General features: G+C 42.9%; 1 protein-coding gene across 1 annotated transcript in view; it reads left to right on the top strand.

Moving 5' to 3' along the window:
* Positions 1-348: 348 nt before the first annotated feature.
* Positions 349-12,347, top strand: part of RSPO4 (R-spondin 4) — a 30,161-nt gene continuing 18,162 nt past the window's right edge. The window contains exon 1 of the mRNA XM_036749791.1: positions 349-427. Coding sequence (XP_036605686.1) covers positions 349-427 — 79 coding nt within the window. The remainder of the gene's footprint in view (positions 428-12,347) is intronic.

Below are 12,347 nucleotides of genomic sequence, written 5' to 3'. Positions count from 1 at the left end.
TATAAAGCCAGGGGATGTGGAGAACAGGCTGACCATAGCCTTTCTACGGCCCTCCAGGCCATGCCTCTCAGAGGTGCTTGATAACCAGCTGCCTGTGGCTACCCCACCCTCCATGTCACCTTGAGCTCTGAGTCCCTTCAGAGTCCCCTCCAGAGTCAGACTAGCCCTCTGGTGCTGAGGGCATGCTGAGAGCCCCCTTGGTGAGCCCCTCACATTAGAGCCCCCTTTTCTACTGCCACTTCTCCCTCCCTCTGGCCCTTTGTCAGCATCTGGCAAGAGCCTCCCACCCCCTCCACCCGCCGACTGGATGATCTGACTCTTCCCCTGCCCACCACGATTGCTGTCCAGATGCCCTGGATCCTGCTCACACTGCTGCTATTCGGGGACGCTGTGGAAATGTTCGCCCTAAACCACAGCAAGAAACAAGGTATGGTCCCCGGTCTCGGGGACAACTGGGAAGGGGATCCAAGACCTGTTCTCTCTTTTCACATCCTTACTCCTTCCCTCACCTCGACCTTCCCCATTCCTTCCCCCAGCCCATCAGGGAACCATGGAACACAAATTTGCTGAAGACTGTCTGCCATAAGCAGGGCCAGGGTCAAGGGAGCCGGTCCCCAGCATCCAGAGTAAGGAAGAGAAAAGCCGGGTAGCTCAAGGGAGAGCAAGTCCTAAGTTGGGAGTTAGGGGCCTAGGCTCTCATACCAGGTTAGCTGTTAATTCCCTGAGTGATCTTGGGTGAGTGCTTCCCCCTCTCTGGGCCTCAATTTTCCCATATGGAAAAGGAGGGAGTTGTACTAAGCCAGATCTTTAGGTCCCCTTCCAGCTCTTACATTCTGTGTTCTAAAGATCCTTATGACACTATGTTCTAAGGTCCCTTCCAGCTCTAACATTCTATGTTCTAAGGTTCCTTATGATACTGTGTTCTAAGGTCCCTTCCATCTCTAACAATCTGTGTTCTAAGGTTCCTTATGACACTATGTTCTAAGGGCCCTTCCAGCTCTAACATTCTGTGTTCTAAGGTTCCTTATGACACTATGTTCTAAGGTCCCTTCCATCTCTAACAATCTGTGTTCTAAGGTGCCTTATGACACTATGTTCTAAGGGCCCTTCCAGCTCTAACATTCTGTGTTCTAAGGTTCCTTATGACACTAATATTTATGTTCTAAGGGCCCTTCAAACTCTGACATCCATGTCCTGTAAATGTGGATTCTAAATATTGCAGATGAGTTGGAGGTCAGTGGTCAGTAATAACTTTGCATTTGTATAGCATTTTCTAGTTATAAAATATTCTTAAATTCATCATTCTCTTTACTTCTCCTGAGATAAGCAAGACAGGAAAATTGTTACCATTTTGGAGAAGAAAAAAAAATGATGCCTAAAGAGGGGAATTGGCTAAGATCACTTTTATGTCCATGAAATAGTGGAGCCAGGTCTGGAGCCTGGGTTTTCTGAGTCCGTGTTCAGCGCACTTGTTACTTCTGTTGGCTGGGCTGAACTGAGGAGAGGTAACTGGGGCATAGATTACTGCTTCGAGGATGACTGTCAAAAGAAATGAGGAAGGTGGCTCCTTTCTTGCATTTTCTCTCTGAGCATCTGTGATCTGCAGGGGGATAGAGTTGCCAAGGTGCGTGGGACAGGAGAAAATACTTGGTGTGTCTGACCTTAATTAGAATTGGGTGTGGAAGGTTGGATACATATATAAGATGCCATTATGTATAATGTGGCAGCCTTATTTCAAGCAAACGGATCAAAGGATTGTGAAGCTGCTGCGTCAGGAGCGCCTGTCACATAGGGGTGGAAGATTAATTAATGTATTATAATATAGCCTCATGGTGTAAAATAAAGTGTGTTGGCACTTAGAGTCAAGATCATTTACAATGCTAGACCTAGATTCAATCATCTGTCTGCTATCCTGTCATTGGGTGACTCTGGTGAAGTCAGAGGGCCAGAGATTTGATACTAGAAAGGGCTTCAGAGATCAACTACTTCAACATTTTCATTTTATGGAGGAGCCCCATTGAGGTTAAATGACTTGCCCAAAGTCATGCAGGTGATAAGTAGAAGGGATAGGATTTGAACCCAGGTTTTCCTGATTCCAGATTCAGCACTCTTTCCACGAGGCCTTCAAACCTCTGAGCCTCAGTTTCTTCGTCTCTACAATGGGGGTGGAAGGTAACAATCCTGGTATTGTCTCCCTCACAGGGTTGATGTGAGGAAATTGATCTGGAATTTTAAAAGTACTTATGGAAATGAGAACAATTATTAATAATGACTAAGCACATGTTATACACAAAGTATCACGGGAGTTGTCTTTCTCATGACTTTATCTGATGGATAAGACAAAGCATATATGATCCCCACTCTCATGAAACCCACACTTTACTTGTAAAGATAACACTAATGCTCCAAAAATAGTCAGAAACCATCCAAAGACATGTATGAGCCATGTCCAACAGTTCCTGGTACATAGTAGGTCCTTAGCAAATGCTCGTTGTTGACTAATCTTGTAGACTTTGCAGGGCCATAGAAACTGAGTAGAGAGAGTGGTCACTGGGGAAGAGGGTGGTCAGGGAAAACTTCCTGGAGATGAGGCGTGAGCTGTGCCTTGAGAGGCAGTGTGATCCTCAGATCATGGATTAGAACTGCAAGGGACTTCAGAAGCCATCAGCTCTATTGATGGACAGGAGCTCTGAACCCAGGTCTGTGAATGTGATTTGACTCCAAACCCAATCTTGCTCTTTTCCACTGTTTTATGCTATAGCTGAGCCATAGCCTTGGACTTGGAGTCAGAAGACTTGGATTCATATACTGGTTCTGACACTTACCAGCAGTGTGACCTTGGGCAAGTCACCATTCTTCTTCAAGTCCAATTTACTCTTTGTAAAATAAGACTTGTCCTACCCATTGTGCAAGACTGTTGTGAGAAAATGGAATCTATAGGCCTTAGTGTGCTATAGAAACGGCAGTTCTTATCATCATCAGAGTGACGGAACAGGATGGGAGAGAAGAAGAGAGAGAGATCAAGGTGGACTGGAATGACAATAACAACCCACATTTCTTTGCACTTTTAGTTGTATGAAGCACTAGGGATTACCTCATCCTTTGTTCTGGTATCCCCTGCCTAGCACAGTGCCTGGTAAACAGCAAGTGTCTAATTGTTGACTGATTGGTTTCCTCATATAGTCCTGCAAGGGAGGTAATGGAATTGAATTATTCCAATGACAGAGAAGCCGTCAGTTTGGTATCGTACACGGGAAAGACTGTTAGGCGAGCTGTCTGTTTGCAGCGAAGGGTGTGTTTTGAACAGGAGATGAGGGTTGTGGGTTGGAACCAAATGGGCCTAAATCAATCTATCTATCTATCTATCTATCTATCTATCTATCTATCTATCTCTATCTATATCTGTATCTATCTCTATATCTATCTGTATCTATCTATCTGTATCTATCTATATCTATATCTATCTATCTCTATCTCTATCTATCTATATCTGTATCTATCTCTATATCTATCTGTATCTATCTATCTGTATCTATCTATATCTATATCTATCTATCTCTATCTCTATCTATCTATATCTGTATCTATCTCTATATCTATCTGTATCTATCTATCTGTATCTATCTATATCTATCTATCTCTGTCTCTATCTATCTATCTGTATCTCTCTCTCTCTCTCTCTCTCTCTCTCTCTATCTATCTATCTATCTATGTATCTATCTATCTATCGTGTAGAATAGGCAGCCTAGAGAAGGCAAGGGTATTACAAATAATGGCAAATTAGGCTGGTGTTACAACTGAAAACTTTGCATGGCCCAGGAGAAAGAGCCAGGGACTGAGAGACAGGAGATTGCGTTTTTGTTCTGTCTCTGTCACTGATTTGTGTAATCTTGAACAAGTCATTTTCCCTCTTGACCTCCATTTTCTCACCTATAAAATGAAGAGGATACACTGGATTATCTCTAAGATTCTTTTCAGCTCAGATGTCCCATGTTGTAAGATTTCTTCTATCTCTGAAATATATCAATAAGAGTTAAAGAATTCTAATTCCACTTCCCTTAGAGTTGTCTGGGGATTATGGCACGGTCAATATTTCTTGTCTCATCCTTTGGGAGAGTTAAACTGTCCCTCATTTGACTGGCATATTGTCCCCAAGAATGTTTCAAGAACCTTCCCCCCACACACATACGCACAAACACACAAAGTACCCAGATTCCACTAATCCTAAGGAAAGAAGGAAGAAAACAAGCATTTTAAAGCATCTACTATGTGCCAGGAACTGTGCTAAGCACTTTTACAAATGTGTTCTCATTTTATCCTCACAATAACCCTAAGGAGTAGGTACTATTATTATCCCATTATACAGAAATGGAAAACTGAGGCACGCAGAGGTTAAGCTAGTGTCTGAGGCCAGATTTGAGCTTCCCAACTAGAGGTCCAGCAAGCTCTCTATCCACTGCACTACCTACCTATCTCTAACAAAAGGATTTTGTTGAGGAGGGAATTCATTAGGAATGTTACTTACCCTAAGTTTTATGGCCCGATCATCTGATGGAACGTCAGAGCTAGAAGAGACCTTCAGATCACAGGACTTTAGGGCCATGAGAATTCTTAGTTGTCATCTAGCTCACCCTTCTCATTTAATAGCTGAAGAAATGGACACCCAGAAAAGCAGAGTTGGGATTATAAATCCAGACCCTCTGACCCCAAACTCAGTGCCTTTTCTCCTACACTATGTCACTATATCTAACCCTAGCCCCCTTTTTGTCACAGTGGGGAAATTGTGGCACACAGAGGTTGAGTCACTAGCTGAAGTTCATGTAGATAAGTTAGTAGTAACATTAGAACTTGAATACAAGTCTCCTGACTTTGAATTCAGGGCTTTTTCCACTCTCTCCTCCCACCTCTTCTCTTCATCACATAGGCATTAGTCCCCAAATGTCACTGTGGTTCGGTCTGGTCAGAAACCAACCTGTATTCGGAAGAAATGACTTGTGTGTGCCTTATGCAAGAGACTAGAATGACGCCAGGCCCATACCCGTAGAAGCCTCCTGGGTCTCTGGTCCCGGATCAGACGTGAGACTCCTCGGCTCAGGAGTCATTAGTAGCTGGCAAAATGCAATTTTCTGTTTCGAAGACAAAAAGACTTGAGAAAGGCTGCTTGGAACTCAAGTGTCTCTTACAAAACAACATTTTGATGACTTAAGTGTGAGTTAATGAGAAGCAGATGGATCCATTTCCCTTGAAATATGCTGGGGCTTCCCAGGGATGGGAAGTCGGGCCTGGGTGTAAAATGGGGTCTTGTTTGCTTTCGAACCTGATTGTTTGAAGGCTAATTGAGGGGACTGGAAGAGCCCCAGCTGGGGTTTCCCCCCAAGCCCTGGGGCAGAGCCAACATTGTCACAAGGGAATAGCATCTGGGAAAGGGGATTTAGCGGTGGCTGGAGTGGTCCCTCCCGTGTCGGCCGACTTGAAATACTCCAGAGGGTTTCCGAATCTCATCACATCCCACCACAGCCCTGTGGGGTAGGAAAGAAAAAGAATCATGCCCTTTTTGCTGAGGGGGAAATGAGTCCTAGGAAAGGGAAGTGACTTGCCTAAGGTCACATGAGTGGATTGTTTGGCAAGCCCAGAATAAACACCAAGGTGTCCTCATTCCTAGTCAGGTTGGGGACCAGAAGCCAGAAATCACCAGATCATAGAACTTAAATCCGGAAAGTTGCTTACAGGCCATTGAGTCCAACCCCATTATTCTATAGATGAAGAAAATGAAACAGAAAATGGTAAGTGACTTGCCTAGGGTCATGTAGCTAGCAAGTTATCTGAGGTGGCATTTGATCCCAAATCTTCCCCACCCCACTGTATCCACGGTTCCACACACCTAAGGTCACAGGGGCAGCCAGAGATACGGCTCATGAACCCTGGGTCTCTGACAAAAGATCTAATGCTCCTTCCAGTGTACCACACTGCCTCTGCATTCCTTCTGTGCCAATTTGTACCTACCACAGTCCTTGACAAACGGTGGGCACAATGCATGTTTGTGGAATTTGGGGGGATCACAAGGGCATAGAATTTAGACCTAAGAGATCATTTAGTGCACCCCCTTCATTTTATGGATTGGGAAAACTGTCAAGAGGAGGAAATCAATTATCCAAGGTTACACAAGTCAAATTATAGGACTTAGAACTCAGATCTCTCATCTGGCTTTTTCTGCTGTGCTGTGGAATGAGACAAGACAACCGTCCCTTCCACCTCTGTATCAATGACCCTGTGATCCTATGACCTCCCTTTTGGGGACAGATGTGGATTCAACTGGCTGCTGGAAGACAAGAAGATGGTCTTCTCCAGACGGGATTTGCACTTGAGCTAATGGTCTCTGTCTGTGGTCCCTCCTGTTACCAGGGTGATCTGATAGGAGAATTGCTGGTCCTGGAGTGAGGGAACTGGGCTCAGTTTCTGACTCTAAGTATTCTTGTTACCATGGAAAAGTTATTTAATCTCTTTAATGCTCAGGTCTCTCATCTACAAAATGGGAACAATTAGGGGCAGCTGGGGGGCACAGTGGCTAGAGCACCAGCCCTAGAGTCAGGAGGAGCTGAGTTCAAATCAAGTCACTTACCCCGATTGCCTCCAAACAAAAAGGGAATAATTATACTTGTACTGTTTACTTTAAATGGCTGTGGTGAGTAGAGCACTTTGTAAGCTTCAAAAAGATACAGAAATGTGACGTTGTTGTTGTTGTTCTGTGAGGGATAGAAACCAGAAACTACTTCATTTTCTTCTTCCAGATGGAATGAACTTTCACACCTGGGATGGCCCTTATCAAATCCACCTCTCCACTTTCTGTCCAGAGGAAACCTCCTTAATTCCCTGTTGTCTTTTTTTCCCACAGACTCCTAACATTTTTCATGGACATCGCTGCCTAATTTCTTTTAAAGCAGTGGCTTCTGGGAATGAGAAACAGTGTGGTGGCATGGGAAAAGCTCTAGACTAGAAGTCAGGGTGCCCATGCCTTTGTCCCGGCTTTGCCACTTGTGTATTATCTGTGTGACTTACACAAGTCACTTTCCCTCTTGGGGTCTCAGTCCTCTGTAAAATGGGACCAGGTGTGAATTAGGTGATCTATCTCTGCATCCCTTCCAGGTATTCTCTTTTCCAAGGCCTCTACTTGTGTTTGAAAATCCTTCCAACTCTGACATTTATTAACAATATTGACAAAAAACCAACAATATTAATGAAACACTATCCCCAAGGCAGCTATAGAAAGATAAACACTTCTCCATCCAAAAGGAGGAAGAGAATTGATAGTATAGCAGAAATACTTGGACTTGGAGTCGGGAGGACCCAGGGTCAAATCCAGCCTCAGAAACTTACTAGCTGTGTGATCCTGGCCAAGTCACTTAGCGACTCTGTGAATCAATTTCCTCATGTGTAAAATGAGGAAGTTTGACTCAGTGGTCTCTAAGGTCGCTTCCAGCCCTAAATCTCTGATCCTGTGTTCTCAGAGAACCTGACAAATCAACTTATGTAATACTTCTTGAACTAACAGACATTTCATCAAGTAATTGTAAAGGTGAACCATCGGTACAAACCATTGAATTTGTTGAATGGAACCCGAAGTGATCTACCACTGGATGGAGCTTATTAAGTGGCCAACATCCAAGAGTGGACTCAAAGGCCCTCTTTGGGCAGCATCCACCTTAAATGGACAAAGAGGCCTCGAATGAATGGCTGAATCATGCAGACTTGTTTATAGAAAGGAAGGAGTTTATGATAGTGATTAAGGATCTGGTCATTGCCATCAGAGATTGCAGAAATGTTATCATTAAGAAGCCCAGACTTATTTATTGGTGCGGATTACGCAAGGAAAGAGAAAAACTGTGCAACTTGTCACTGCATGCTATAAAAAAAATTAATGCCCACCAAGTAACTAGAAAGACCCAGTCAGGCAGCCAGCAGAAGCTTTTTATCTTTCACAAACTATCAGATACATAAATCCCTATGCTACATATGCAGATCCCAAAATATCTTTGAAAATTCAACAAATAAACTGGACTGGAAACTAAGTGTTATTATAGACATAACTATTGCTGATAATTGCCTGAATATAACATCGATCCATAAAAATTTAAGAGCATTTTAATTGATGTCACCATGATGAATGCACATTGTCTCCAAACTACATGGAATGAAAAGCATTCAAGATATAGAGACCTAATGGAAGAAATCAAAATCATGTAGAAATTGGATGAGAAGGCACACATCATTGCTGTCATCTAGGCAGCTGGTGATGCAGCGGATATAGCACAGGGCTTAAAGTCCGGAAAACCTAAGTTCAAATCTGGCCTCAGACACTTACTGTGTGATGTTGGTCAAGTCACTTAACCTCTTTCTACTTCAGTTTCATCATCTGTGAAATGGGGGTTATAGTAACAACTACCTCCCAGGATTGTTGTAAGGATAAAATGAGATAATATTTTTAAAGCACTTTGCAAACCTAAAAACCTATGTAAATGATAGCTATCCTGATCTATTATTAGAATTGTCCTGAATTTGATTTCTTCAGTGAAACCACACACAACAATCTTATAGTCTAATACTTTTGATCAAGTTAAAAAGCAATCATTTTATTTACCTGTGAAATAATTTGCATAATATAAAATAATAATATCCAGAAAGATACTGAGTCTCTTGAAAGGTGAGCACTAGAGTATAATAAGAATCTCTTGAATGATGAGCACTGAATGATAAGAATAAGAATAAGGAGGAAGAAAAGGAAGAGGAGGAGAAGGAGGAGGAGAAGAGATTTATATAGCTTTATAAGGTTTACTAAATGCTTTACACACATCACCTCACTGATCCTCACAACTACCCTGTTAGGTAGGTATTATAGTTATTATTGTCTCTGTTTTACAGATGAGGAAACTGAGGTTCAGAAACATTAAATGGCTTGTCTGAAGGCAGCATGGCATAATAGGGCACTGGACTTGCGGTCAAGAAGACCTTGGGTTCAACTCCCAAATCCCACCTCAAATACTAGGTTGATCAAATCACTTATCTCTATGTGTTTCATTTTCCTCATCTATAAAAATATGGGGTTAGACTTAAGGGTCTCTAAGGTGCTTTCCGGCTCTGAATCTATGATCTTGTGACTTACCCTTAGTCATACAACTAGTAAGCATCCGAGGTGGACTTGAACGCAGGGGCCCTGTCTTTCTGTGTACCATGGTCCCATTCGTCTCTGATGTTCTTCTAAGTTCCCTTCCCCTGACATGCTACATTCTCTTTATCAAATATTTGTTAATTCATTTTAATATGTGCTTGACAAATATTCTAAGGTCCTTTCTAGCTCTGTAACACCTTATGCCCTGTATTCTAAAGCCTCTTCTGTATAAGGTCCCTTCCAGCCCTAAATCTCTGATCCTGTGTTCTCAGAGAACCTGACAAATCAACGAATAACTTACATAATACATCTGGAACTAACAGACATTTCATCATTCTGCGAATCGATGAATCTCTGTCGTATTCTGCTGGGCCTGATAAATTAGCCTGATGAGCTGGGAGAGGGGCAGCAGCACTCTTGGTAGTAAGTCTATGCTGACGTCACTGTTGCTGTGGAACCTCAAGATTGGAAAGGAACTCAGAAAGCATCTTGTCCAACACCTCTCTGAACAGGAATCCCCTCTGCCACATCCTTTATAACCTGTTTTCCAGCTTCTGCTTGAAGACTCTCAGTGCTGGGAAACTCACTACTTGTTGAGGCATTCCATTCCATGACCAGACCACTTGCAGAGACAGGAAGTTCTTTCTATTATATTGAGCTGAAATTGGCTTCCCTGAACTTCCTCCACATTGCTCCTGCTTTTCTCCTGTGGAGCCAAACTTTACAAGTCTAATCTATCTTCCCTGGGACAGCCTTGCTCTGGCTAGAAACTCTGAGGTACTGCCCCTCCCAGATTGATTCTTTTTTTTGATGGCAAACGAGGCCATCTTTTGTCTCAATCCTTACCTAGCCCTTATTCACTGAATGGGTGTTGCCTCAGACAAACTGAGACTGGGGAAAGACCTTAGTTTAAAAAGGCCAAGGTCACGCGCTGCATCCTGGGCTATCGCCAGTCATCCTGACTTTGCCACTGGACTCTGATGACTCTGAAGGAGAGAGTGAGGCTGATGACTTTGTGCAGCTCTGACTCACTGAAATCCAATTCACATGCAAATCAAGACATCACCCTCGTGATTTCATTGGTCCTTTTAGAGAATAAAGGACGAAAAACAACAACAATATGAAAACTGGGTTCACATCTTAGAATCACATACCCTTGGAGCCTTAGAGATCATCTTGTTCAGCCCCTTATCCCTTCATTTTCCAGAAAAATGACGCTAGAGTCCAGAGAGGAAAAGTAATTTGTCCAGGGCCATTCAGTGAATGAGAAGCAGAGCTAGGACCAGAACTCCCACCACTGGCCTTCCATGCATACCACTGCTCACCCAGTGAGTCATTTTTATAGTTGGGACAAGGCTGTCCGTGGGGCATCAGTTGACCAAGGCTCTCATTCTATCTAAATCACTCTTCACTCTGAAGTCATGGTGGGTTCATGGCCCTTTCTTTTTCCACTGACCAGGCAGTCATGCTCAGGCCATCTCCCCACTTCCCCCCCTTGCAAAGAAATGTTCCAGGAAGGATATCAGGTGACCATCCTAGCAACATCTGGACCATTCTGATTGTCCTTTGCCCTCTGTCCCTCTTGAAGGATTAATCCAAAGGAAAACCAAGAGTCCCAGCAATGGCCTCCAGGCTCTTGATTTGTACAGAAAAAACCTGGATTAGGAAGCAGGACACCTGGGTCTGAGTGTTAGCTTGGTTGCTAACTCATGGCATGACAAGTTACTTCCTCTGTCTACCTTACTTTCCTTTCTTGGAAAATAGAAATACTTGTACTATCTGCCTTACAAGGCTATCATGAGGAATGCACTTTTTAAGCTATAAAGTGCTACAGAAATGGAAGAGAGCTATGGGTTAGAATCCTAGCCCTGCCCTCTGGGTTCCCTAGGGGTAAGTTTCTTTCCTTACTGGAACCTCAGTTTTGTGCTCTCTAAAATGAAGGTGCTGGATTAGATAATTTCTAACATCCATTCTAGCTCTAAAGTTCCAATTCTAAATCCTACCATGCTGTTCTTCAATTCACCAGTCTCTTCATTTCTATTTCATAGAAAGAAATGGCCTTCTTTCTCTACCTTCTCAAGACAACTTCCAGCCTTGCTCTTGGGTCCATCATTCACATTCAGGTGTCAATGACTGAGAATGACTTCTGAAGAATCTTCCTTTAAATAGAAAAGAAGATGAAGAAGACAAAGAAGAAGATGAAGAAGATGAAGAAGAAGAAGAAGAAGAAGAAGAAGAAGAAGAAGAAGAAGAAGAAGAAGAAGAAGAAGAAGAAGAAGAAGAAGAAGAGGAGGAGGAGGAGAAGCAGCCTTTAGTTAAAGCAATGAGGAAATAAAAGCACAATGTAAGGGATGGTTAAAGAGAAGGTATGAGGGCATTAGGGCTTTCCAAGTACTCCTGAAATCACACACTTCTTGGCTCATACCCAGGAGTATAGGAGATGGCTCCACAGGGGTTTCTTCAGAGGTCTTAGACATTATCCCAGTGGGTCCTGACTGTCAACAAGAGGAAAACTAAGCCATATGGACACAGGACAGGGGTATGAGAACCTAGAGATAAATCCCACCTTGGCTGTCAACTCGCTTTATGTGACCTTGAGCAATCAGTCAACAATTGGGAAGCCACTGGACATGAATTCAAGAAGACTTGAGTTAGAATCCTGCCTCAACCGGTAACTAGCTGGCAAGTCACTTAATCTCTCACAACTTTAGCTTCCTCAGCTGTACAATAAGGAAGTTGGACTTGATGATCTTTAATGTCTTTTCTATATTTAAATCTGTGATCTTGTGGATAAATGCTCATTAAATACCTGTGTGCATTTAATTTAATTTAAAGGTACTATATGAGGTTCTGGAAATACAAATACAAAGGTGAGATAGTGCCTGACCTCAGGAAGCTTCCATTCTCGTTCTCTGTTACAGGAGGAGGTTGACTGGATGAGTCAAGATCAGGTCCTGTGCAGCTCCAACATTCTTTGCTTAATGTTACTGGATGCCTTCCAGCTTTGATTGTTAGTTAATATTCTGTTCTAGGTCCATTCCATTCCAAAAGCACCAAGTGCCTATGTTTGGAGCACAACTCTCTTGTAGGATTCCGCACACAGTATGTGTAAGGGTGAACATCAGCTGCTCTAATGCAAGGGGGATGGGTGATGATGATGACAATAATAATTATAGTCAACGTG

The sequence above is a fragment of the Trichosurus vulpecula genome, chromosome 3 (assembly GCF_011100635.1).
Source record: "Trichosurus vulpecula isolate mTriVul1 chromosome 3, mTriVul1.pri, whole genome shotgun sequence".
NCBI lineage: Eukaryota > Metazoa > Chordata > Mammalia > Diprotodontia > Phalangeridae > Trichosurus > Trichosurus vulpecula.
The sequence above is the reverse complement of the archived record's forward strand: the minus strand, read 5'-3'. Positions and strand labels throughout refer to the sequence as shown.